This window comes from Herpailurus yagouaroundi, unplaced genomic scaffold (genome assembly GCF_014898765.1).
Source record: "Herpailurus yagouaroundi ecotype Mexico unplaced genomic scaffold, PumYag 28, whole genome shotgun sequence".
Lineage (NCBI taxonomy): Eukaryota > Metazoa > Chordata > Mammalia > Carnivora > Felidae > Herpailurus > Herpailurus yagouaroundi.
In genome coordinates this window covers 92,720,848-92,747,853 of record NW_024412376.1, presented here as the reverse complement: position 1 = coordinate 92,747,853, position 27,006 = coordinate 92,720,848, and the positions used below count along the sequence as shown (strand labels likewise).

Below are 27,006 nucleotides of genomic sequence, written 5' to 3'. Positions count from 1 at the left end.
TATTTTTTTTCCATGAATAGGATATATTTTCTATACTTTTCAATATGTATTTATACACTTTTCACTTTTCATATGTGATAACAATAATTATCATTTGACTTATAATACTTTTCTCAGGGAATAGTCTGAAATTATTTTATTTTTTCATAAATACACATATTCACATATATACATACTATGTCTACATATAATATGCAATAGTATTTTTCAGAGAAAATAAAGCTGTCAATATTAGCCACAAATTATTCTTTCCCGATCACTGTGGATCATGTTCCAGTGATACAATGTCAGAATATAAGAGACTACAAGTATCCTTTAATATAATTTTCTTGGGAAGATAGCTGTTGCTACACATCGCACTTAAGATAGGAAATATAATTCCTGAGTGACATTAATTATAATGAAAACTCTGAAAAGAAATTTCTGAAAATCTGCTACAGCAAATAAGTTCTAAAATTCATATAATAAACTACTTCCATCCTGTAACAGATTTATCAGGAGATTTGAAACTAATGTTAGTGTACAACGTGCTTTGATTTCTAATGCACGTGACAAAAAATATTTAAAAATAAATTCAGAGTGTCTCAGCAAGGGCCTATAAACACAATAGTTCTTGAGATGATGAGGGAGATTGTTAAATAAATGATGAATGTGTCTTAAATAATCAATGACAATTTAACCTCTTTCACTTTCCTGTGTCTACACAGGCTTAGTTTATTGAAAGATCAAAGAATAATTTCTTAGGTGTCACTTGTGTTATTAAAACAGGATAGAAGATGGATAGATGTAGTCAAGTAGCAATGTTGGCAATTACAAGATTACATTAAGAGTTAGGGATGATTTTTCTGGTTACATCGACTGTATACATAAATGTTTCAGCATAAAACATATGCTGTCTGTAAATATTTTATAGTTTGAACTCCTGCAAACAACATTTTTGGATTAAATAATCAGGAATGAATAACCAAAATGCAGTGAAGATCTTATATTCTAACGGGGCAAAAATTCAGGTACTTTAATTAATTAGGCATCTTTATAGCCAGGTTTTTTTTCTTTTTAACTTCCTTTTGATGTTTTACAGGTTATCTTTTTACATGTGGCTGATTTACTTTAAGTGTAAATTTTCTTTTCAATTAGAGCTTGAATTAAATTCAGAACAATCCCAGGGTCTCCAAAGAAGTCTTCCTTTAATTAGCATATGTTTTATATTTCTATTTAATAAGAAGTGTTTCTTAGTATTGAACTTGCAATTTTTTGTTCAGATTTCTTTAAGAGTTTTTATGTTATCAAGTATTTCATCAAATATTATTAATCACTGTTAGTCTTAATATCCTTAATGGTTTCCATTTGGCCATTTAAACTGAATCGTGGCATTACATATATTTTGTCTGTGTCAGGTATGAGTGAAGCATAACTCAGCTTGGAAAAGTATGATCTTGCCACTGTGTATTTTTCAAATATTTTAACAGTTTCCAAATGGTGGGATTTTCTTTATAACTGAACTTTCCTATGTATATGCTAGGAAACTAATATTAATACTAGTTGCATTATGAATACACATTTTGAAAGAAGAACTCAGTGCAGTTGTCTGTATATTTTCAATCTATGCTTCTCTTCTTAGATTTTATTTTGGAGGCCCTCCTGACACAGTTAATAGTGTATAGGGAATTCTAACAAATACGAAAATAGCTCATCATGTAAGGAGTAAGAATGATTAGTTTTTACCATAACTGTTTTGTTAGCTATGAGAGAGAGGAAGAGAGTATTTTGTGTGATGCTACTACGTTATGTCAGCCTATGGATTAAACCTAATTGTGAGAATTGCATAATTATCAATTAGACATTCTCATCCAGCTGCTAATAAGCTCTTGTTTGTTAAAGCTATCTATTTTGGATCCATCATTGCTATTATTTTTCATAAATTCAGTACTTCTGATCATGTCAGTGTGCCTCAGCATTTATAGATGAGTGCCTTCACCCTACATACTTCATTTACTTACATTTACTTATATCAAGTATTTCTGTTTATTTTTATAAATTAAAAAAATCAGATTTAAAATCTGATATATCCGAAGTTTTTTTGAACTATGGTTTTTCATATTACATTAAGGGTCACTTTCAGACAAAACCATTGTTTTAAAACACAAGCAATATGATCATCTGCCGTAGGGACTTATTAATATTTAATGGATGAACCAGTGGTGAAGTTTTAAAGGCATCACATTTGAAAATCCATACATGGATTTATTCAACAAATATTACTAAGTGCCCCCTGGAAGCCAGGCTCTGTTCTAGGTGCTTGGAATACCTCCTTTAATCAAACCACACAAATATTTGCTTATAGAGCCTGCCTTTTTTGACAGCATACTTATAATAAATAATAAAGTTAAGTAAAGTATGTAGTGTGTTAGTAGGTGCTAAGTGCAGTCTAAAAAGGAAAAATAGCACAAGGAAAGGATAATTGAGAATGAGGGGTTGAGGGCCAAGACTATGATCAGAAATTTTAAACAGGGTGATCTAGGCCAGTCCAGGGTGAGATGTGAGGCTTGAAGGTGGTGAGGTGAAAATCACTTTAGTCAGAAATCCTTTTGTGATTATGCTCCTTGAATACCCCTCAAAGCCCCTCAGTCAGTAAGAACAAATGTCTTTGCTGCAGCCCTAGGTAAGAATAGTTGGCTTTGTTTATAGGCCATGTGGTATGAAAAATTGCACACAGTACCATTAAACCGTAGAATCAGACTCCATGCATTGAGACTCACACGAGGGGAACACAGACCCCCTGAGAGAACAGCCCACTTGGGCTCCTTCTTTCATAGCCACTTGGCAGAAGCACTGAGAAGAAAGCTAGGTCCTATGAGCCATACCATGTAAATTGCATTCCTTTTCCTCATTCTTTTCTTGCATACACTCTGTCCACCTCCTTCTCTCTCTCTCTACCAGTCTTCTTACAGCTTAGGCAGAGTTGATTTTACATACTTTAAATGTGTAATTAGACTTCATTGTATACCAGCACATCCCATTTGTCAGAGGTGTACCACTAAAGGAAACTAATGCAGAAAGCACACAATAGTTACTTGATGAAAAAAATAAATGAATAGATTAACTAAAAGACTCTTATGTTAGTTTTATAATCCTAAAGACCTATTACAAATCAGTATACATTGTTTTATTTTATTCACAAATACAGAAGTGCATATTGTGATTCCATATCATTTTGTTACTTCTAACAAATGTTTCAAAATGGCTACTTTGTGCTTTTTAGAACAGAGCATTAAATGCAAATCAGCATAGATAACCAGTAGTTTTAAAACATGAGTGCCAACATGCAGTTTCCTTTACAGTAGTGCATTGAATTCTTCCTTTAAAAATCCTACATTTTTTATATACACAATGGAGTACTATGTGGCAATGAGAAAGAATGAAATATGGCCCTTTGTACAACATGGATGGAACTGGAGAGTGTTATGCTAAGTGAAATAAGCCATACAGAGAAAGACAGATACCATATGGTTTCACTCTTATGTGGATCCTGAGAAACTTAACAGAAACACATGGGAAGGGGAAGGAAAAAAAAAAAAAAAAAGGTTAGAGTGGAAGAGAGCCAAAGCATAAGAGACTCTTAAAAACTGAGAACAAACTGAGGGTTGATGGGGGGTGGGAGGGCAGGGAGGGTGGGTGATGGGTATTGAGGAGGTCACCTTTTGGGATGAGCACTGGGTGTTGTACGGAAACCAATTTGGCAATAAACTTCATATATTGAAAAATAAAATAAAATAAAAATAAAAAGCCTAAATTTTTATCTAGGAGCCAGATCATTCCTGGAATGCCTCCAGGTCTTTATTTCAGTTCTGACTACATAGACTCAGTATTACTTGACTGATAATTCTTTAGTTAAGATAATTTATAGCTGAAATCCTTTTGGGAAAAATAGCAAGGATAGGTGTTAAAAAAGCTCTTGTAATTGTAAAAATATTCATCAAAATAAAACAATAAAAGAACACACAGACACATAAATTGTATGTATCTTAAATTATGTGGGAGGAAAAATAACTTTCCCTCTATGCTTCTAGGTTCTTGAGTGTAGACCTACCTGTAATAAACAAATAAAGAGGAGAAAAACAAATTTAGTGACATGTATACCTCCTGTATACGTGGAGATACTTAGGAAACTGAGTAACTCCCTGAAATGGTCCAAGTCACCATCTTAAATACAACCTCCAGCTCAAGACAGAAGATGATACTGTGGGGTTGTGTGGGGGGCAGTAGGGGAGACCAGTTATGGAAGGTTACAAGGAAAAGCATAGCAAATGAGGGTAAGACTGTTGTGCAGATTTAAGACTATGCCTTCTTTATTGATAAGAGTTTCTAGAAATTGAGAGTTGTCCTCTTCTTCCTGGTACAGAGAGACACCTTTACAAATGGAGATTCCCTTATAAATGTAAATTTCGTTTATAAAACAATAACTTGTTTTCCATTTTTACAGCTTCTCCTGCATCTGTGTTTCTTAAAAATACCCAGCTCAAGATAATTCTCATGCTAAAGCGGCGTATTCTGGGTTTATATTTTGCCTTCTTTAATTAGTAATAATGATTATCACATTTGCTGAAAAATATGTTGATTCTATGATAGCATTGATAAAAGAGAAATTTGATCACTGTTGAAAATAAAATTTCTTCCAACACATTTAAAGTTCTGTCTCATATCACCACCTCTGTAGGAAAACTAGATTTAATGACAAAATTTCTAAGATTTTCCAGTATGCTAAATAAGCGTTTCATGACAGGGAGTCCTGTCTGAAGGAATTTTTACCACCCTTTGGAAGAAAATACAATATATACACTAAAGGCATATTTCAGTGACTATTGGTGATCCATTATGCAATTGCAATTATTCATCGTAATTGTCAGCGAGCTCTCTTTCTCAACTATAGACCCCGAACAGTTACTTCTTATTGCATTTTCTTGAGGCATTGACAATGACTGGAATATTCCAACCACCAGACCAGAAAAGCCTGGTAGCAATGGAATACTTAGGAGACTACACACCCCCGTACCCCCTTCTCTGACAGTGATCATGTACTGAACACATACTGATCCCTTAGCAATGATCCTGTGCTCTCTGCCCACTCTCTTGTACATACCCATTCTCTTTATAAAACTCTAGGTGTCCATCTTGTAGGTGCAAAGGTTGATTATTAAGGCTTGAGCCTACCACTTACCCTGGCTGCAGGCACCTAAAATAAATTTCTCTTTCTCTTTTCCAAACTCTCATCGTTTGAGTTTTGGGCTTCTCTTATGATGAGTTTGTTCAGCAACCATGTTCACAAACCCAGCGAGGAGCTTAAGCTTCTGATTTATCCAGCCCCCTCGCTATTCCCTGGGATGGAGCACTTGGCCAGCTCAGTGCACCAGGACTTACCTTCACTAAGTTACAGGCTGTGGTAGCTCACTTGACAACATAATTTGTGTTAATTTAAGTTCTAAGACTTTGCTCAGTTACTTAGTCAACATATATCTTTATAGATTTATATGAATTCATATCTAGGGAAAGCACTGCTTTCCTTTAATTTGATCTACAATCAAGAAAATCTGGAAAAGCAAATTTACTATTTAAATATATACAAATGTATTCTTGAAGCAATATAATACATACATCAAAAGACATAGTCCCTGAACACACACACAACTGCATGACATAGATACAAAACAGAATCTACTGTTATTCACTATTTGTATTTATTATAGATGTTAGGATTAGATGCAAATGTACACTAATACAATGTTTAAGATGATTATATGCATTTTTGAATTTTGTTTTTGAGAGAGAGAGAAAAAGTTTGAGTGGGGGAGGGGCAAAGAGAGAAGGAGACACAGAATCTGAAGTAGGCTCCGGGCTCTGAGCTGTCAGCACAGAGCCCGACGTGGGGCTCGAACTTGTGAACTGCAAGATCATGACCTGAGCCAAAGTCAGACACTTAACCAACTGAGCCACCCTGGCACCCCGATTATGTGTATTTTAATCTGATTAAATCATACTTATGCAACTATTTGTTACTGAACTTTGTTATACTTGGTATAAATTAATATTAATATATTTTCTTTTAAAGGTAAAAGTTGCACTGACTCTAGAAACATTACATTTTCAGTATGCAGAAATCATAAAACAATATATTCTAATTTGAAATAGTAATGGCAAATTTTGCCATACCATAAGTATGACAGTGTTTTATTTTTTCCACTATACCTGCCGATGGCATTTCTGTGTTGTCATAGTTGAGCCTTTGTTTCATTAGACCATCAGATTTAATTAATTAAATTAATTTATTTTTTCCTATTGTTTTCCTGTGAGATTCACTATTCTCTGACAACTCTCCCACTTATACTTGATTTAGCACCACAAATGGATAATATCTATAAAGATCATTAGCCCTCATAATGATCTTGCTCCATCAAAAAGTTTCTCAAGCACTTGACTTATGCTTTGGGAACTGGGGATACCTAGAAGGGTACGGGGATGGAGGGAGTAATTTTTCTTTATCCTTCAAATTTCTTGGCTGAGAACCTCTGTAATAGAAGAGAGATTAAAAGAAGAGAAACGAAAGTTTAGTAATGTATAGGCCTCCTATTATACGCAGGCGATACCTAGGGAAATTAAGTTGACTCCTGAGATGGCCCAAGTCATCACCTTAAATGCCATGTCCAGCTAAAGACCAAAGAAAGATGTTGGGGGTTGGGGAGGCCAGTTGTGGAAGTTTACCAGTGGGGAGAGCACAGTGAACAAAGGTAAGGGTGTTACGCAGATATAAGTCTATGTCTTCTCTTTTGACAAGGGTTTCTAGAGATTTGGTCATCCCCTTTTCCTGGTACAGAAAGAGAGATACCCTTTCAAATGGAGATTTCCCGTATAAATATAAATAACCTTTACAAAAGGGTAACTTCTACTTGATTTTCAGAGGTTTCCCTGTGTCTGCAATCTCTTAAAAATTACCAGTTCAAGTTATGCCAAAAAGCATATTTGGGCTGGCAAATTCTGCTTCCCTTCAATTCCACCTTGACACTTCCCCAAGAAGTTTCACAATCCAGAACCTGAGTTGATACATTGCTCCAATATTTCACTGATCCCATGTCTGACTCCTGAAAATAGATCACTTCAATTAACTGCTATGTCTCATTTTAGGAAATGGTCTTGCAGATGGGCTCCCAAAGTTAGTCTTATATTGTGCTAGCAATCAGGTACTTAATAAGAGGCATGTCTATGGAAAAAGACAAGCAAAGTTTAACAATTAGCACAAACTATAATAATGCAGTTTGTGAGAACAGGGCGGAGGTAGGGGGAAGCCAATTGAGATTTCTATATGTCAGGTTCAAATCATCTTTCAAAGTTTGAATATCTTTGATGTCATCAGGTGTTAAGGTGAACTTTCTGAGTGGCCTACATATCAGCAGGCACAAAAGGTTGTCCATATGCGCTGTTGTGATGATTTCTCTTAAGTTTATATGAAGTTGTTCACATTCAATTCGCACAGCTTTTGGAAAAGGATAGATTTTTTGTTTTTTGTTTTGTTTTGTTTTGCTTTGCTTTGTTTCTTCTCAGTCATTTCAAGTTAGAATGGTGGGAGAGGGATGTCTGGGTGGCTCAGTCTGTTAAGCATCCAACTTTGGCTCAGGTCATGATCTCACAGTTTGTGGGTTTGAGCCCAGCATCGGGCTCTGTGCTGACATCTCAGAGCCTGAAGCCTGCTTCAGATTCTGTGTCTCCCTCTCTCTCTGCCCCTCCCCACCTTCTCTCTTTCACTCTCTATTTTTTTTTTTTTAATTTTTTTTAAGTTTATTTTTGAGACAGAGAGAGACAGAACATGAACGGGGGAGGGGCAGACAGAGAGGGAGACACAGAACCGGAAGCAGGCTCTAGACTCTGAGCCATCAGCCCAGAGCCCGACGCGGGGCTCGAACTCACGGTCTGTGAGATCGTGACCTGGCTGAAGTCGGACGCTCAACCGACTGAGCCACCCAGGCGCCCCACAATCTCAAAAATAAATAAACAAACATTAAAAAAAGAAAAGAAGAAGAAGGGTGGGATAAAATTGGAAATTAGTTCAGAGAGTTGTAGCAAAATATTTGAGAAAATTGTTAGAATTTAGGATTTGGTCCAATTTACAGGTAGAAAACAACATTTCTAAGACAATAAATTGGACTAGAATCTAATATCCACAAAGTTTTACTACTGAAACATAATTTTCTCTATAATCACCCTTATTTTTGCCAAAATAATCACAGTAGGACTAATTTGTTTGCAAACTAAGTTTAGTTTCATTAAACTTGACCTGATTATGTGCAGGAAGAATAGTGGTTGAATATGTATAGGTTCCTTTGAGGTCTACTTTGCTGGAACTTTCACAGGGAATTTTAGACTGAACTTTTAAAAGCCTTGAGGATAGGAAGCCAAGTGAAGGGCTCACCGTCAGACTTTGCCTGCAGTATCTAGAGATTTGGATTAATTTCTCTCTTCTTGAGGTCCCAGAGATATCCTATGGCTTCTGCACCATCCAGAAAGTGAGCTTTCTTTTATTTATTTATTTATTTATTTATTTATTTATTTATTTTCAACGTTTATTTATTTTTGGGACAGAGAGAGACAGAGCATGAACGGGGGAGGGGCAGAGAGAGAGGGAGACACAGAATCAGAAACAGGCTCCAGGCTCTGAGCCATCAGCCCAGAGCCCGACGTGGGGCTCAAACTCACGAACCGCGAGATCGTGACCTGGCTGAAGTCGGACGCTTAACCGACTGCGCCACCCAGGCGCCCTGAAAGTGAGCTTTCTTAGTCATCTGGTAGGACTGCTGGGATCGCTGTAAGCAAAACACCAGGCTGCTTTTCCAAGGAGTGTTATCTGCTCCATGAAGTGAAACTTGGTTCCTTGAACCTGTTTGGTCATGTTTAATTCTATGCACATTCTCAAGGGATCAGATAGGGAGAAAAAGTAATTGTTTCATCTGTGTTCACAAAGACATACTTACCAAATTGCTGTAATTCATACTTAGCTTACTAGAAAAGAAAAAAAAAAGTTTCCTTAAATCTAGAAAAAAACAAAACATTAAAGAATCAATGTTGCAAACAAAGTCATAAGAATTCGCATTTTCATGAGTTTATTCAGCACCATGTTACTCTTGTTCTGCTTGGTTTTCTATTAGTTGAGTCAGTTCTGGACATTCTTACCCAGTTCAGATTAAACCTATGTTCAGCAATTAATGTTCAGTATTTTATCTTATTTGCACATGATCTAGATATTTAATAAAGTTACATCATTCAGCTTAACTCAAGAAAACTCTAAAGGCAGAAGTTACCTAAGAGATTTGGGAAACTATTTCAGTAGCTATATCATAAACACATAATTGTTGCTCAAAAGTTCACCTAAAAACTCTTATTCCTCTTACATCTAAATCACTTGCTCCCAACAGTTATGCTTAGACTACTCACAAAATCTTTGTGAGACATTAAGCAAAGTCTGCCATTGTTTTGTTTTCTTCCGAAGAGCTTTGTAACAGAAGTAACATGAACTTCTTTGACCTAGGTAGAATAAAAATTGTATATCTGAATTATATTTGTTGACAACTTTGAATACATGTCTACTTTTATTAAACCAACAAACCTCACTTAGCTTTTATTTACTGCAAAAAAATCCCAGATCACATGAATTTGAAAAAAACATTTGGGTTAGTTTTTATATTTTTGACTTTTAGAAATAATTTATATAGTGCATATTTTAAGCTATTTAAATAGAGCTTTTACAAATTAATTTTAGCAATAGCATCCAGAGGTTAATTTAAAAAAATCACACATTTCACATCATATATAGACACAGGTAAACATATAGGCTGACTGAAAAAGAGATCTTATAGCTAAAATTTTAGCTATGAGTCAGGTACAACACTAAACTCACTAGTTTATAAGAGAATATTTGGATGCAAATTGTGTTTCTGGCACTTTACCAGCTCAGATAGCTAAAGTTTTTCATACTAATATTTGTGAGGAAGACACTGGGATATTTCATCTGCCAATTTCCAATAAATCCTTTTTTCTCCTTCTGATGAGAAATATCTTCCTAAAGTTTGCATTTTAAAGAATGGCTCTTAGAACATGGAGAAGATGGGTAGAAAAGTTACATCTCAAAATCACAGAAAGTATCTGCATTTTCTCCAAAATGGAGTTTGGGGGTATATTTGCCTATTATCAGTGGTCTGAAGTAATTACTATTTAAAATTTCCTGATTTCTCTTAGGCGAAGGACATTCAGTTTCCAATGTATTGATCTTTTGCAAGCATTTTGAGATGAATTTTGAGAAGTTTGGAGAATTAGTAGAAAAGGACAGATGGATTTTACATTGCTTCTGGAACTGTACCTCTGTTTTTACAAAGATTTGCAAGACAAAAGCAGTTGTTTCTAATTACTGAAAGAATTGGGTTATAGCCTGAATGATATCAGGGAACTGACCCACACATCTGACTGCAATTTCAAGTTGCTTTATAGCAGAAGAAGATGTCCAGTTAAGAAATCAAAATATTTCTATGTTCTGGAACTTCAGTAGGTCTTTGTGCAGGATGCATAAAGCATTCAACCAAGGCCTTCAGGTGGTCTTCTTCCCCCACCCCCCCCCAAATGTACCCTTCATCCTTAGACCAACTTAAACTCAAGGGGGGGAACAACTTAAACTTAGTTTTGTTTGTATCAGCCTCTGACCCTTGGCCTCCAGCTAATCCATTTCCTGATCATTTGTAGGAGGATCTGGGAGAAATTCTGATCTGTTTACTTGGTGTGTGTGTGGGGGGGAGGGGGCAGCCGGCTTGTCTGATAACTACAGTATAATCATAGAAAGGAAGAACCTTAGCCATTAGTCAAAGTTCCTGTGAGTGGTGTTGTGAATGTCCACTGATTTTTCTAACTCTTCTCTAAATTTGGTAATATCTTGTGAAAGTGGGATAGGTATTAAGGAGGGCACATGTGATGAGCACTTGGTGTTTTTTGTAAGTGATGAATTACTGAATTCTATTTCTGAAACCAATATTGCACTGTATGTAAACTAACTAAAATATAAAAATAATAAACAAATAAATAAAACTTCATAATTTTATCTTGTTAAAGAAGCCCATAATGTGAGCCATTATACTTCTTTGTATCTTCTTTTCAATTTAGTCTTTCTGTAGATACCAATAAGATAATTCTTTAAAAAAAGAACTAATTTTTTTTTTCAAATATAGAAGTTTGTTTATGTTTTCAGTTCAGAGTATCCGTCATTTGGTCATTGACAAGTAGGATCTTTTATTAATTCAATAGCAAGTCAAACCAATAAGGCTTAACCATAAATTTATGGTTTAACCATAAATCCAAGAGGCATCCCAAAAGAAGGTGTAAAGATGCAGCCCTCACAAGATCCAGAATATTTACTTTCAGTTATCCTAGGAAAGCAAAGACCTGTTGCCACAGGTGGTAAGAATGAGAACTTTGGATGCCTCCAGTCAGACTCTCTAATCAGTTACCCCAAACAGATGGTACTAGAATGGGACTTTTCCAGCACTAATGAGACAATGCAGGTTGAGACTACAAAGACCCCTTATGGAACCAGGATCCTTTAAGACAATCTCCCCTGAGAGGTGGCATAGTTGGACAATGAGTATACTGCCTTTGGGATCCACAGCCTATTGGGTTTTATGCCAAATGCATGTGGACACATTCATTTTCCAGCTGGCAGAGACCAGAGTATATTCTCACTGGTCACAAAGCCAAAGTCTTCTGACCTAAAATAAGACAAAAGGAAAACCTCCTCTAGGCTATGGTTCTTTTTGTGACTAATGACACAAAAGACAAACCACCAAAAACAAACAAAAACAATGGTCATCTCTGGGAGAAAAGAGAATCAACAGAAAACCAGATTACTCACAACAAATTTACCAAATTCACTATACCCAAGGAACTAGTTTACATAAATATTATCTCCTGTTAATTTAAATTTGGAAAGGAAACAATAAGAATTTTTAATCTTCATCTCTTGATCAGCCACTACAGAGAGAGATACCTGCGAGAGCTGACTTTGGTAAGAATTCTTACCCTTTGTTAATTTCTGCCAGTTTTCCAGGATCCCATCTGCAGGCTCCCCCAAGAATGGGGTCTCATCAGATCCCTTCCGGAGGCACCGAACTGTAGCAGAAGGAAAATGATTTCCCCTCTACCCTCCCAGGTTCTTGGCAGAGACCTCCCCTATCATAAAAAATTAGCAGTAGGAAAATACTTCCCGTATATATGGAAGATACCCAGGAAAACTTCCCAAAATGGCCAGGCCACCACCTTATGTATCATTCCCAGCTAAAGACAAAAGAAGGCTGTTGAGGCTCAGGAGTGGTTATAAGAGATAACCAGGAAGTACAGAGTAAACAAGGATAAGGTTGTTATGCAGATTTAGGTCTGTGCCTGCTCCATTGATGAGTTTCCAGAGATTTGGTCATCCTCCTCTTCCTAGTACAGAGACTTACAAATGGAGATTTTTCCTTATAAATATAAATGTATTTTACTAAAAGGGTAACTTTTACTTTGTTTTCAGAACTTGTGCTGTGTCTTTGGTGCTTAAAAATAACCAGCTCAAGATAATCCTTATGTCAAAGAGGCATATTTTGGGTGGCAAATTCTCTTTTATACCAGCTTATATCTTCTTCCAGTGAAAGAACTGGATAATGATTCCAGGGGGAAAGGCATTAAATATTACATTATTAGTGTTTCAAAACAAAAACATAAGCTGTTTTCATAACTTATAAATGGTGTAGAGAATTAAAGAAAACAGTTCCATAAATGTTTGACTTTGTACCAAACAGGTAAAGGAATAGGAATTTTCAGGATATTGCATTACAGAAAGTTTCCTAAAAGGGAGCCACATGTAACGTTAATCTCATGCTCTGTGAAGTAAGAGTACCAGGAAATGATACTCATGTGATGCTACATTGTTAAAATGATAATTAGAATTTTAAATTCATAAAGTTGAATTACTGTAGAGACAATTTATACCAGAGTGTAATTTGCAATGCAGAGTACTTAGAGAGTCATAGTTTTTTACATGTCAGAATAACTTCAGATTTGTCATTATTTTATGAATTTTGTGCTTGTATATTGATTATGAATTTGGGTTTAATCCATCAAATTAAAGGAAAATATATTTAAGGTACCATCTGATATAGAGGATTTTCAGAGAGAAAAATACTCTAGATGGGTTCAATATTTTCTTGCATTGAAGAGTATAGCCTAAAAATTGATAAATTATTCCTATTTTAAGACTATTATAGAATTGAAAATAGTGCTTTTCAACTTTTTAGGTTACAAAAAACACTCAATATTGTTCCTAAAATGTTCCTTAAAGCTTTTGTTAATTTATTAGAAAGTTGCTACAAAAGCTAATTTAGTCTGAAACGATTAGTTTTTCTTCTTTGAGGGAGCATCAGTAATGTGCGAAATAAGCCCACTGAACCAATCGAAGGAGGGAGTCAGAGACTGGGAGCACAGTGAAGGGAGGCTTTAATCAATGTTCTTGCAACACAGAGACTTCAGTTTTTTGGCGCATGCTCATTGCAAAGCCTGTGAAGGAAGATAAGCCCACAAAAGGGAGAGGGGAAGAACCAGGAAGTTAAGTGTCCAAGGGTTTGGGACTCCATTATGAGGGGGTGGGTGGTAGATATTTCCAATAGGTTGTAAGCCTATTGTTAACTAGAGAGCCCAGCTTTTATTTGATATTTCTGAAAATCAATCATCTCACTTATGTCTCACAATAATGACTCATCATTTAACATTAAGAAATATGAAACTAAAAGGAACTTAATGTGAATTATAAAAATACACCAAAATTACTTGGTGTTGAGTGTATGTATTTTCTACTCTTTTAAAAGCTTTCCTCAATTTTGATTATTTAGTGTGTTAAAATAAACACACAAACACTGAATCATTATAAATATATTACATGTACATAAACAAATAGTTTAGTATTTCAAATATAATGGATATAATCTTACTCTAATTGTTACTGAAACCCAAGTTTAGCTGCCTGTCATTGCTGGAAGAGCCAAAACTCAAAAGTGTTGATTGGAAAGGAATATGAGCTTTATTCAGGAGGCTGGCCACCTGGAGAAAAGTTGGACTCTGGTCCAAAAGCCACCTCCAAAGTTTCTGCCTGGCCTAGGAATTTATAAAGGGGTTTAGGGTAGTTAATCAGTAAAGGGGGTGAACTGGTCCATAACATTCCTCGATTACATGTAGCCTTGATGATGCCAGCTTCAGACATTATCTCAGTGCTCAGAGGTTGTGCAAGGGGGCCTGGTTTCTGTTTCATGATTAGCAGAAGGGCAGAAAGAACCCGTGATCTATAGGTATACAAAGAAAGGGGTTAGTTAATCACATGGGCTAAGGGAATTTGCTAAAGTTAAAGACTAGTAGGTTGGTCCATGGGCCTGAGGCAGCTTCATAATATTAATGTTTTTTACTTATTGATTTAAGTGACTGAATATCATTCTATCCTGTGAACCTTTTAAATATTTTTTATATTTCTTTTTAATTTCTTTGTCCTTTTAAAGGACATTTTTATATGGCACAATTCCTTATCAAGGCGAATTTTGAAAAATCAAAATTTATGTGGTTTTATCCTCTAGTCAGCAGTGCTATTTCTAGAACTCTACGCTGCACATACACATTTGCATATACCAAATAAAATTCCCCTAACTTTTTTTAATTGGCATTCATTGTAATAAAGACAAAAAATTAACACAAATGTCCATCAATAGGGGGCTGTTTTATAATGGCTCGTTTACATAATGGGGGAGCATAAAACTAAAAAAAAAGAGAAAACATCAGTGTTCTAATGTGGAGTAATTTTTAGAATCTGTTAATAAGTCAAAGTGTAGTTATACGGTACTTCATTTTTTTTTTGATGTTTTGTATAAGTACAGATAATGGAAATAATAAACATGTTTATCTACAAGGGGAAGCAAGAGAGAAAAAATAGTGTGGAAGGGATGACAAAGTGAATTTTTTAAAAGTGTATATTCTAATATAGTTCTCATGGAAGAAAAAAGAGTAAATGTACTTGAAATAGATAAACTTAACTGGACATCAAATTAGAATATAACCACAGGGGGAAAAATATTGTAAGGTGATTTGGACCCATTCTCTGGTTGTACTTCCTTAGTGGGTTATAGCCTAAGGACCAAGAGAACTGCAAAAAATATATAACTTGACTCAGTAGAATTTTATTAGTACTGTTATAAGAATTTTGAAACTATTTGAAGGGCACATACACCCCAATGTTTATAGCAGCACTATCAACAATAGCCAAAGTATGGAAAGAGCCCAAATGCCCATCAATGGATGAATGGATAAAGAAGATGTAGTGTGTGTGTATATATATATATATATATTTATATATATATATATATACATACACACACACACACACACACACACACACACACACACAATGGAGTATTACTCAGCAATCAAAAAGAATGAAATCTTGCCATTTGCCACTACGTGGATGGAACTGGAGGGTATTATGCTAAGCAAAATGAGTCAGTCAGAGAAGGACAAATATCGTATGACTTCACTCATATGAGGACTTTAAGATACAAAACAGATAAACATAAGGGAAGGGAAGCAAAAATAATATAAAAACAGGGAGGGGACAAAACAGAAGAGACTCATAAATATGGAGAACAAACTGAGGGTTACTGGAGGGGTTGTGGGAGGGGGGATGGGCTAAATGGGTAAGGGGCACTAAGGAATCTAGTCCTGAAATCATTGTTGCACTATATGCTAACTAACTTGGATGTAAATTAAAAAAAAAATAAAACTTAAAAAAATTTTTTTAATTTATGTACATTGTAAGATTTAACTAATTACATCAAATGTTACTAGTACTCAACATATTGAAAGATGAGAGAAAAGAAATATAATTATGAAAATATAAATTAAAAGGGAAAAAGAAACCTGTAATATAATATCCAAATAGAAACTGTCAACAGGAACTCATAATTTACTACAGAATTTACTACAGTCAGAAACATCTAACCTGAAACAATTCAGACTTAAAGGCCTAACTTCCAGTATACAGGCAACACAGAAAGTGGATGGATATGTAAAACAATACCATAGGTCAACTGTCAGAAGACTTCCAAATGTGCAGTATTCTGAGAAAACTGACATTGTATCCTTAAAATCTAAAGTGCTGTTAAATATCAGGAGATTATCTTAAAGAGACTAAAGAGATATCACAAGAAACTCTTAACTACTGAATCCAGGTGTTAGCTCTGCCAAGCAGGTGCTAATTGTACTAGTTTTTCTATTTTTCTGTATACTTAGAAGTTTTCCCAGTAAGGGGAGAGGCTAATCCAATTTTAAAAATTAGAATCTAGATTTAAAATGACATTACATTCGGCTGTGATGCATGGTCCAGTTGTAACTCTTGGGTTGTACAGGTTAGTAGTTAATAGCAGCATTTACTAGTAGTATTTGAAGGGCATTTGAGGAAATTTGACTAAGGATAACTATTACAAATGAAAACATGTTGACATGGGAAGTTAGAAACCATTAACTTAGAAAAGTAAGTAGCAAGTCCAGTAATTAAAAAAAATATATATATAATATATATATTATATATATTATATATATTATATATATATTTATATTATATATGTATGGTGTGGTTTCATTTTGGTTTAAAAACAAAACGAAAAGAAATACACAAAAGTCAATGTGATCATTTCTGATCGGTAGGGGTATGACATTTTATTTCCTTATTTCTGCTTCTCTCTTTTTTTCATGTTTAACAATGAACATATGTGCCTTTATAATTTGTAATTCACTGTAGAAATATATTTTTATTTAATAACTTGATAATGACTTAATTTAATAATAATGTAAATATTTAAAAGAGCAAACTCTGCCACACTGCTATAATGAATACAAAATTATGTTTGTACAATGTATTTAACTTCCAACACTACCTCTATACAAAATAAAATAACTTAGACATTTTCAAGGAACCAAAGTATTAAGATATTTTGTTCTTAAATATAATTTCTAAAAATATTAAATATTAGAGGGTTTTTTGTATCAAATTTGATGATCTGTTGAGTTCATCACATTTTAAAGCCCAAGGTGATTAATCTGTTTCTTGATATACAATATCCCCAGAGTAGTTCATTGTAAAAAAGACTTGTATCTTTCGAGTTTTTGTTGTTCTTACAGCGAAGTCATGGGGAAACATTTATCCTCATTAGTTGAGTTTTAGTATTTCTTGTAGCTCTCTCCATGTTCCACTCGCTAAAAAATGAGACAAGTCCTGGGACTTTTTGTCTTCTCCACGTGACAAGTACTACAATATTGTAAACTTTTATGGCAAGAGAAATGTTAGTATCATATATTCTAGTAACATTTGGGCCTCTGAACATAGTCAACCTCTTAAGATATTTTTTTCACTCTAACTTTTTTTTAGAAAATTAAAAGGCAGAACTGGGTTAGAATTTTATTAAAAATAAGAATGTTAAGAAGCTTAAAATACACTGGGAAACAGAATCCAGATTTAGGAAATACAGAAATATAACAATATATCACCTCTGTCATTCATTCAGTAGCATTTGGGGAACAAGTACTCAAATGTTCATCTGTTATTCTTAATGATTCTGCGGACTTTTTTTTTTTTTTTAAACATGTTTGGTTGGCACTTACATTTCTGCTTCTGTGTGTAACATGTAATTATGGTCCTGGGGTTCCTTTCATCTCAAGTTACTTCACCCTTTTTCATTTATACAGTCATTTAAAAAATAAAAATAAAAAGCTGCATTCCAGGCACTGAGATTGTAGCAGTGAACGAGAGATAGACAAATGTTAAAAAACAAAATTCAATTGAGTAAATTTGAAGATCTAATTGGCTTTATTCAGTGATTCATTAATCAAGCAGTAGCCCATCTAGCAAATAGAAGGGAGTTCCAGGAGCTGTACAAACAGAAGGCTTTTCTAGGCAGAATAGGAAGTGGTAGACAAAGAGGTTTTAACTAAAGAAAAGAAACAATCGGGCAAGGTCACCCTCCCTGGGGGTAATGGTGGGGAGGGGGCAGGGAGGTCTTGTCTTGCAGACTACCTCACTAGTACAGATCAAGAAATTCCAGAATGACTTTGTGAAAATTCCACTCCACTCCTGGGAGAGGCTAAAGCCGAAATTAGGTTAGCTATTAAATTCTGGTGAGGATTAGGAAAAGAAACTCCATTTTGGGGCCTGTTGTTAAATTTCTTTATAAACCTCACATTCCAGTGATGAATATAGACAATACATTTGAAATAGAAATAAGAGAATTGCACACAGTGATAAAGGTCATGATACAAATAAGCAGAAAGACAAGAGTAAGAGATGAATCAGGTGAAGAGGAGAGCTTGTGTCTGGGAAAGACTCATCAGGGACTACATGAGTGTGCTGTTTTTGAGCTGTAACCTGAATGAAGGTCAATTGTTCATAAAACTGGAACAAGCATCTTGATGGGGGAAATCAGGGTTTGGAAAATAGTCACCTTCCAATACTGTTTGCCGCTTCAAGACCTCCTCACCTGGGTTTTCATCTTGCCTTCCTACTTACAATCTCTACATGGTAAAATCTATATAGCATCACACATAAGTCTGTAAAACAAACAAAAAACCACAACAAACACACCCCTTTCATTGTGTTGTATTTCTACTTTAAAACTCAATGATTCACTAAGGCTTAAAAGACAAAATTCACTTTCCTCAAACAGTACCCATAGTCGCTGAAATTAAACCCTTCTCTATTTATGTTGCAAACATAAACCTTTTATTCTACTTAAACTGCACCAACACAAATTGCTATTTCTTGTCTCTGTTGTTTAGAGTTTTGTTTTTAACCATTTTATCTGGAATGTCCCTCCTCTGTAATAGATCTCTGTTTTCCAGCCATGCTCCAATTTCATATCCTTACTATGAGGACCCAAACTGGGGGTAATTTCTCTTTCCGTAGAATTATGTCAGCAGTTATCAGTCCTGTATAACTGACTATCTTGTAGTTGGCAGTTACTATAAATTCTAAAAATTCTCACCAGTTTTATGTATTGACATATAACTGATGTCTTGTTATATGTCAGTCTTGTAGTAAGGCTTCTCTCTTATTTATATTCATTTATATTCAACTAAATTCTACATTCCTCAGGGGCAAGTGCTATATTCTATACTTCGTGGATTATGTATTTCTTTTTATATATATTTTCTGCACAATATAGTTTCTCTTTTTTTTTTTTTGAAGTTGAAAAGATGGAAGATTATGAAATGTTTCCATTTTTATCACTTAAAACTATAATGAAGTATACAGGTTAAAATAATAATAATAACTGCTGCAGATAAAATTCTGTTGGAGTTTTGTGTAGGACCTTGGATGGTGACTATGGTTTAGAAATATATCACGAAAGCCATGTGAGATTTACCTATTATTTAATTACGTAATTTTCTTTAAGCCATTTTATTTGAAAAATACATAAAGGAAAGAGCTGGGTAAAACTATTTTTTGTTTTTGTTTTTGTTTATTCACAAAACCAAAGGAAATAATAGAATTTTGCCAATCGATCTTTCCTCTTTTACTTGCATAAAATGTATTTCATTGGAAGTTAGGAACCTGTAAGCATTACTAATAAACATTCATAAATTTTAATTGGAATTTTGACTTAGAAAATCATAAGTAAAACAGCTTTTTGTTGGTCTCTGCTTTTTTAAGTGTTTATGTTTTAAATTTTCATATGAAATAAAAATTTCATTTCATTTCATTAATTTGAAGTCATTCATTTATTTACTTTTGTTTTCTTCTTTTCAAGGCCCTGTGGAATCCTACATGCACTGAAGGTTTATTTAAACCAGTAAATATTTCAACCTAGGTTAAATCATTTGACCATAAGCAATGTATCATCAGTCTGTGACATGTGAAATATTGAATAAAATCAATTTTCCATCATTCCATATGTTAGCTATTTCATGTAATATGCTAGTTTCCACTCCAAATATTTCATTTTCTGCATTTGTACACAATCGCATAAAATACTTATTTATTTTACATATTCCTACCTTATTCTTACTGTATTTTGACAACAAAAATAGGCTTACTGAAAAATTATATGCAACTATTTTTAAATGTAACATTCCACTTGGCAGTGCACATTTTCTGTTCAACCTTTTCATCCATCTCATTTGTCTCTCTGGTTATAGTCTTCATTTAATTTCATCACATATTCTATGCACATTAGGGAAGTTTGTAAACAGCACTAGTTTCTCCCATCCTAGTGAGATAATTCCTACTGAAGAACTAAATTCTCTCTATGTTTCTCTTGTATTGAGACCAAAAGATGAAAGCAGGGTGTCTTCAAATGAAATACATAATGAGTCTTATTCAAACTACAGAAAGTCAGAAACCTATTTATATCTCTGAACACGTGAAAAAAGTTTATTGGATACTGACTGACCTCATATTAAGGGAAGTTTCTTGAATGTATCATGAAAGAACACTTGTCTCCTGGACTTAGCATTGCTGCCTGATTTCTGTGTTTTGTTTTGTTTATTGCCTTTCTAGAAGAGCTCACTTTAATTATTAAATAGCCAGGTGGAACAAGGCACCCTTGAATGTTGTAGTTTATTGCAAGGGTAAGTGACACAGCCCAGAAGGGTTTCAGTGTTGTGAGCAGGGTGCCCGGCAACAGAAGAGCCACAGAGCTAAGGAGAGGAAAGCAGGTCTTACGGAGTTCTCTATATTTTTTTCAAACAGACAACAAAATAATCATAATTAATGGTAGTAATATTCAGATATATGTTATAAAATGTCTTAAATTATTTGAATCATTATGTAATATAATATGAATGATCACATGTTGGCTTTAAACCATGGTGTTAAAATAAAATTATAAATATATTTATTTACTTGAAAACATTGTATGTGTCCTTGTTGACTTTGCCCCTTAATGCATTCTTTTATAACCTAAGATAGAACTATTTTGTTTCTCTAACAATTTTCTATAGTTTATTTTGTAATCCTATTCTTATCTCTTCCTTTTTATGGCCTTATTTTATATTTGAAACCTTTAAATGTAGATAAAGTAAGAAACCCCATCACCTACAATAAAGTACTCACCTGGTAAAGATTTTTATCAACTTGAATGATCAATATCATTTTAAATAAGAAGAAAGAATTTAATGATATTTTGACTAAGATGCAAAGAAAAGAAAAACTTGTATTATTAACTGGATTCTAGATTAAGTCAATGAAGAAAGTTACTTTTTTCCCTACAAGCAATGTAGCAGAAACTGTCCACACAGACAAAATGGTCACTTACCTCAAGTCGTACAATTTCAAGATTGTTTTTTAACACTAGTGAGACGTTTCGGTGTTGCTTCCTTGGATGTCGGCCAAGGAAATGAAACTGTTCTTTCATTCTCTCCCTTTTTCTCTTAATGGAACTTGGGCTGAGTATACATTAATGAGCATGTTTATAGTTAATAATTTTACTTTATTAAAATGTGTCTATTTGATTACATTGAAAGTGTTTTTAGAAAAATGTGCAAGAACCATTGTACTTACTGTACTATACTCCAGGGTGTTGCAAAGCTAAGGTTGGTATTTGATGACAGGCATCAGAGTATATCTGACCATTGAAAATAGTACAACAGTGTATATTGATGAAAGGAAGCATTATGTTGAACTATGACTCCTGAGTGCCTGAAATACTCTAACAGTTGCTAACTCAAAATAAGAGAATGATAAGCTTAATTATGTTTCGTTTCCTAATAAGGAAAGTGGAATTTAAGGCTCATATGTTATACATGTTAAAGAATTAGGTATTCACATAGTCAAGATTTATCATCACAATTATTCCTATCCATAATACATATTGCAGAGAAATTCTGTCTTTAATAATGCATAATGTATACACAATATACAAATATCTATATATTTGTAAATGTAATCCATGTATAATCTGTATTGAGTTTTGTCATTATAAAATCCACCAGTATTCTGAAGTCAGAAAATTAAACAAAATTCTTTTGATCTGGAACAATAGTTACATGAACTTGAGAAAGCTTGGGATTCTCTATCTTCCCACTCTCTCTTTTTCTCAAAATAAATAAATACACTTAAAAATTATCTTGCTTTTATTTCTCTTGCTTGAGGAGATATGTCCACAAAAATGTTTCCATGGCTGATGTCCAAGAAATTACTGCCTCTGTTTCTTCTAGGAGTTTTATGGCTTCACAACTCACATTTAGGTCTTCAATACATTTGAGTTTTATTTTGTTATTTATTTATTTATTTATTTATTTATTTATTTATTTATTTAAAGATATTTATTTTTAAATATTTATTTTGAAGGGGGGAGGGGCAGAGAGAGGGGAAGACAGAGAATCCCAAGCAGTCTCCATATTGTCAACGCAGAGCCCAATGCAGGGCTCAATCTCACAAACCATGAGATCATGACCTGAGCTGAAATCAAGAGTCGGATGCTTAACCAACTGAGTCACCAGGCACCCCTAAGATTTTATTTTTAAATAATCACCACATCCAATTTTGGGCTTGAACTCACAACCCAAAGATTGAAAGTTGCATACTCTACTGATTGAGCCAACCAGGCACCTCCATTTTGAGTTTTTGTGTGTGATGTAAGAAAATGGTCCAGTTTCTTCACTTGCATATAGCTGCCAAGTTTTTCAGACCATCTTTTTCCTAGTGTATGTTCTTGCATTCTTGTTGTAGACTATTTGACCATATAAGCATGGTTTTATATCCGTATTCTCTATTCTGTTCTATTGACCTATGTCTGTTTTTGTGCCTGCACTATTCTGTTTTGATTTTTACAGCTGAGTAATATGTCTTGGCATCTGGATTTGTGATACCTCCAGCTTTGTTCTTTTTCAGGATGGCTTTTGCTATTCAAGGTCTTATGTGGTTTCATACAAATATTAGGACTATTCTACTTCTATAAAAATGCTATTGATATTTATTACATTGAACTGTAGGCTGCGTTGGTTACTGTGGACATCCTAACAATAGTAATTTTTCCAATCCATGAGAATAGTAGATCTTTTCATTTTGTTTTTATGTCATCTTGAATTGCTTTCACCAGTATTTTATAATTTTCAGAGTATAGGTCTTTCACTTCCTTGGTTAAGTTTATTCTAGGTATTATTTTTGGTGCAATTGTAAATGGAATTGTTTTCTTGATTTCTCTTTTTTTACTTTGTTGTTAGTGTATAGAAATGCAACTGAATTTTGTGTCCTGAAACGTTACTGATTTCATTTATTATTTCTAATAGTTTTTAGGTACAGACCTTAGGATTTTGTATGTATAGTATCATGTCATCTGCAACTAGAGAGACAGTTCAAATTTCTTTACCAGTTTGGATGACTTTTAGTTCTTTTTGTGGTCTGATGGCTGTAGCTAGGACTTCTAAGACTATTTGAATAAAAATGGTAAAATTGGACATCTTTCTCTTGTTCCTGACCATAGAGAAAATTTTCTCAGCTTCTCTCCATGGAGTATGATGTTAGCTGTGTAGTGTTCACATACAGCTTTCATCATGTTGAGGTGTGTTCCTTCTAACTCCATTTTGTTGAGGGTTTTTATCAGGAATGAATGTGAATTTTGTGTAATGATTTTCTACATTTATTGAGATCATCATATGATTTTTATCTTTCATTTTGGTGTTAATTGATTTATAGATTTGGATCAGCTGGTATAAATCCTATTTGATCATGGTGAATAATTTTTTAATGATTATTGAATGTGATTTGCCAACATTTTGTTGAGGATTTTTGCATGTGTGTTCATGAGGGTTATTGGCCTGTAGTGTCTTTGGTTTTTGGTATGAAGGTAATGCTGGCCTCATAGAATGGGTTTGGAAGCTTTCCTTCCTCTTCTACCTTTTGGAATAGTTTGAGGAAAAGTAGGTATTGACTCTTATTTAAATGTTTGTTATAAGTCACCTGTGAATCCATCTGATTCTGGACTTTTGTTTGTGGTAGTTTTTTGATGACCAGCTCAATTCTGTTACTTGTAATTGGTCTGTTCATATTTTCTCATTCTTTCTCATTTAATTTTGGCAGATTGTACATTTCTAGTAACTTTTTCCATTTTTTTTCTAGTTCAGTTTTGTGGTACATAACTTTTCATTGAGTTCTCTTAAAATCCTTTGTATTTCTGTGGTGCCAATTGTTACTTCTCTTTCATTTCTGGTTTTATTTATTTGAATAATTTCTCTTTTTTTCTTGATGAGTCTGGCTAAATGTTTACAAATTTTGTTTATAAATTCAAAAAACCAGCTCTTATTTTTTTATCTTTTCTCCTTCCTCCCTCCCTTTCTTTCTTTCTTTCTTTCTTTCTTTCTTTCTTTCTTTCTTTTTCTTTCTTTCATCTCTGTTTCATTTATTTATGCTCCGACATTTTTATCAGAGCATTATGTTTATTATACCCTTCCTTCTACTGTTCTTGGGCTTTTTTTTTTCCTTTTTCTAGTTCCTTCAAATTAAATTGTTCATTTGAGGGGAGCCTGGGTGGCGCAGTCGGTTAAGCGTCCGACTTCAGCCAGGTCACGATCTCACGGTCCGTGAGTTTGAGCCCCGCGTCGGGCTCTGGGCTGATGGCTCAGAGCCTGGAGCCTGTTTCCGATTCTGTGTCTCCCTCTCTCTCTGCCCCTCCCCCATTCATGCTCTGTCTCTCTCTGTCCCAAAAATAAATAAACGTTGAAGGAAAAAAAAATTTTTTTTTAAAATAATAAATTGTTCATTTGAAATTTTTCTTGTTTGGGGCACCTGAGTGGCTCAGTTGGTTAAGCATGTGACTCTTAATTTAGGATCGGGTCGTGATCTCACAGTTCATGAGTTCCACCCTGCATTGGGCTGTGCACACTGATAGTGTGGGGCCTGCTTGAGATTCTCTTTCTCTCCTCTCTACCCCTCACCCACTTCCTCTCACTTTCTCTCAAAATAAATTTAAAAAAACTCTAAAAAAAAAAGAACATTTTCTTATTTTTTGAGGTTTGGACCATTGTGTTTTCATTTTCATTTGTTTCTATGTATTTTTTTTTTTTAATTTCCTTCTGATTTCTTTGTTGGTTGTTTGATAGCATGTTGTTTACCTTCCGTGTGTTTGTGTTTTTTCCATTTATGTTTTCTTCTGATTGATTTCCAGTTTCATGCCATTGTGGCTGGGAAAGATGCATGACATGACTTTAATCTTCTTAAATCAATGTGACTTTTTTATGTGGCCTAATATGTGATCTCTTCTGGAAAATGTTCTATGTGTACTTGAAAAGAATGTGTATTCTGCTGTTTTCGGATGGAATGATCTGTTGTGATTGTCATGGGCTGGTGTTGCAGGGCATTCTGTGCTGAGGCTGCCTTGGTTGGGTGGAGCTGAAGTAGGCATGAGACTGGACAGTCTCTGGGATCTCTGTGCAGAGAACACCCTGGCAGGGCAGCCAAAGATGAAATGAGCATGGACCAGGATGCTCCCTGGGCTGTCCATGCAGTGGGAGCATGGCAGGGTAAATGAAGCTGAAGTGTTTGCAAACTGGGGTATCCTAGGGTACACAGTGCTGGGGACACCTAGGTGAGGCATCTGGAGCCAAAAAGCAGGTGTGAATCAGGAGGTCTTGGGGCACTCTGTGCTGGAGGTGCCCTAGCAAGCTGTCTGGATCCAAAGTGGTACAGGTCTGGAGTGTTCCATAGTGCTTTGAACCTGTGTCACCTTGATGTGTTAGCTGGAACTGTAGTGAGTGCTGAAAAGGGGTGTCCCTATGTCTGCCACACTGGGGCTGGCTTGGTGGGATAGCTGGGGCTGGTGTGGTCCAGGGACCGAGGGCTGACTGAGGTTGTAGGTTAGTTAGAGTACCCAGACCATGCTCCTGTCCATGCTATCAAGGTGGAAGGGGAACATAAACCGTGGTGCTCACTATGCCCCCACCCCCGCCAAACCAGAGAAAGTTCCAGTAGCTCCCCCTCCATTTGGTATGGTTCTGGGTCTCATTCTTCTATATTCTAGTTTTTTTGTTTGTTTGCTTTAAACTATGTTTTTTGTTTGTTTTTGTTTGTTTGCTTGTTTGTTTGAGCTCCAAGGTATCTGGGGCTGGTGTAGGCTAGAGGCCCAGATCTTGCTAAGGTGGCAGGCTGAGTATGGTGCCTGGACCCTGCTGCCATCTGCACTACCAAGGTATAGGATGCATGTAAACCATAGTGTTCCAGCAGCTCCCCCCTCTCTGTGGTGGGAGTTCTAAGGCTGCATATTTTAAACACTAGCTGCTCTTTTACACTATGGCTTCTTTTCTGTGCCCAGGGCAGACAGATCTGCTCCCAGTCCCCTCAGTGGTATCCCTCCCCCTGCATTTCCAGGAGTGTTGGAGGTGGGAGTTCCCTTCATTACCACATCTTTGTCTCTATTGCCATTCTCTCCATGTGTTCTATCTTTTGTTCAGTCAGCCCTCTGTTTTTCAGGAGGAATTGCTCTATAAATAGGCTTAGATGTGTTGTGTCTGTGGAGAAAGTAAATTCAGGGTCTTCCTGTCTTGCCATATTATACCATGTTATGTATGATTATTATTTCTAAAAGAAATCTCTGCCCCTTGATGCTTTTTTTTTGGGGGGGTGAAACAGTAATTACCATTATGATATGCAATATTCTTTCCCCCTGTGAGGAAAAATAGCCAATAACTTAAACTTTGATAACAACCTGAAAGGCTTGTGTATTCATAAATTTTGAATATAATGTCTGTGGAGAGAGAATAGATTATCATGCCCTCCTACTCAGGTTCCTCATGGAAGTTTCTTCTTCATAGGGCTGGCAAGATTTCTGACCTGGAAAGAGATTTATTTGTACCTTTTCCCACTAAGGATAGCAGAGTCAACTTAAAAGAACAAGTAACTTCACGTAGTAATAAATATTCTTTTTTTTT

General features: G+C 35.0%; 1 protein-coding gene across 5 annotated transcripts in view; it reads left to right on the top strand.

Annotated features, from left to right (window-relative positions):
- The window catches only part of CCSER1 (coiled-coil serine rich protein 1), a 1,345,367-nt gene that overhangs the window by 668,637 nt on the left and 649,724 nt on the right, over window positions 1–27,006 (top strand). The window contains exon 10 of one of the 5 annotated variants that reach the window (XM_040478458.1): window positions 19,893–20,993. The exons of the other annotated variants lie outside the window; for them this stretch is intronic. Coding sequence (XP_040334392.1) covers window positions 19,893–19,952 — 60 coding nt within the window. The 3' untranslated portion in view covers window positions 19,953–20,993. Of the gene's footprint in view, window positions 1–19,892; window positions 20,994–27,006 lie in introns of those variants that run through there. 5 annotated transcript variants of the gene reach the window in all.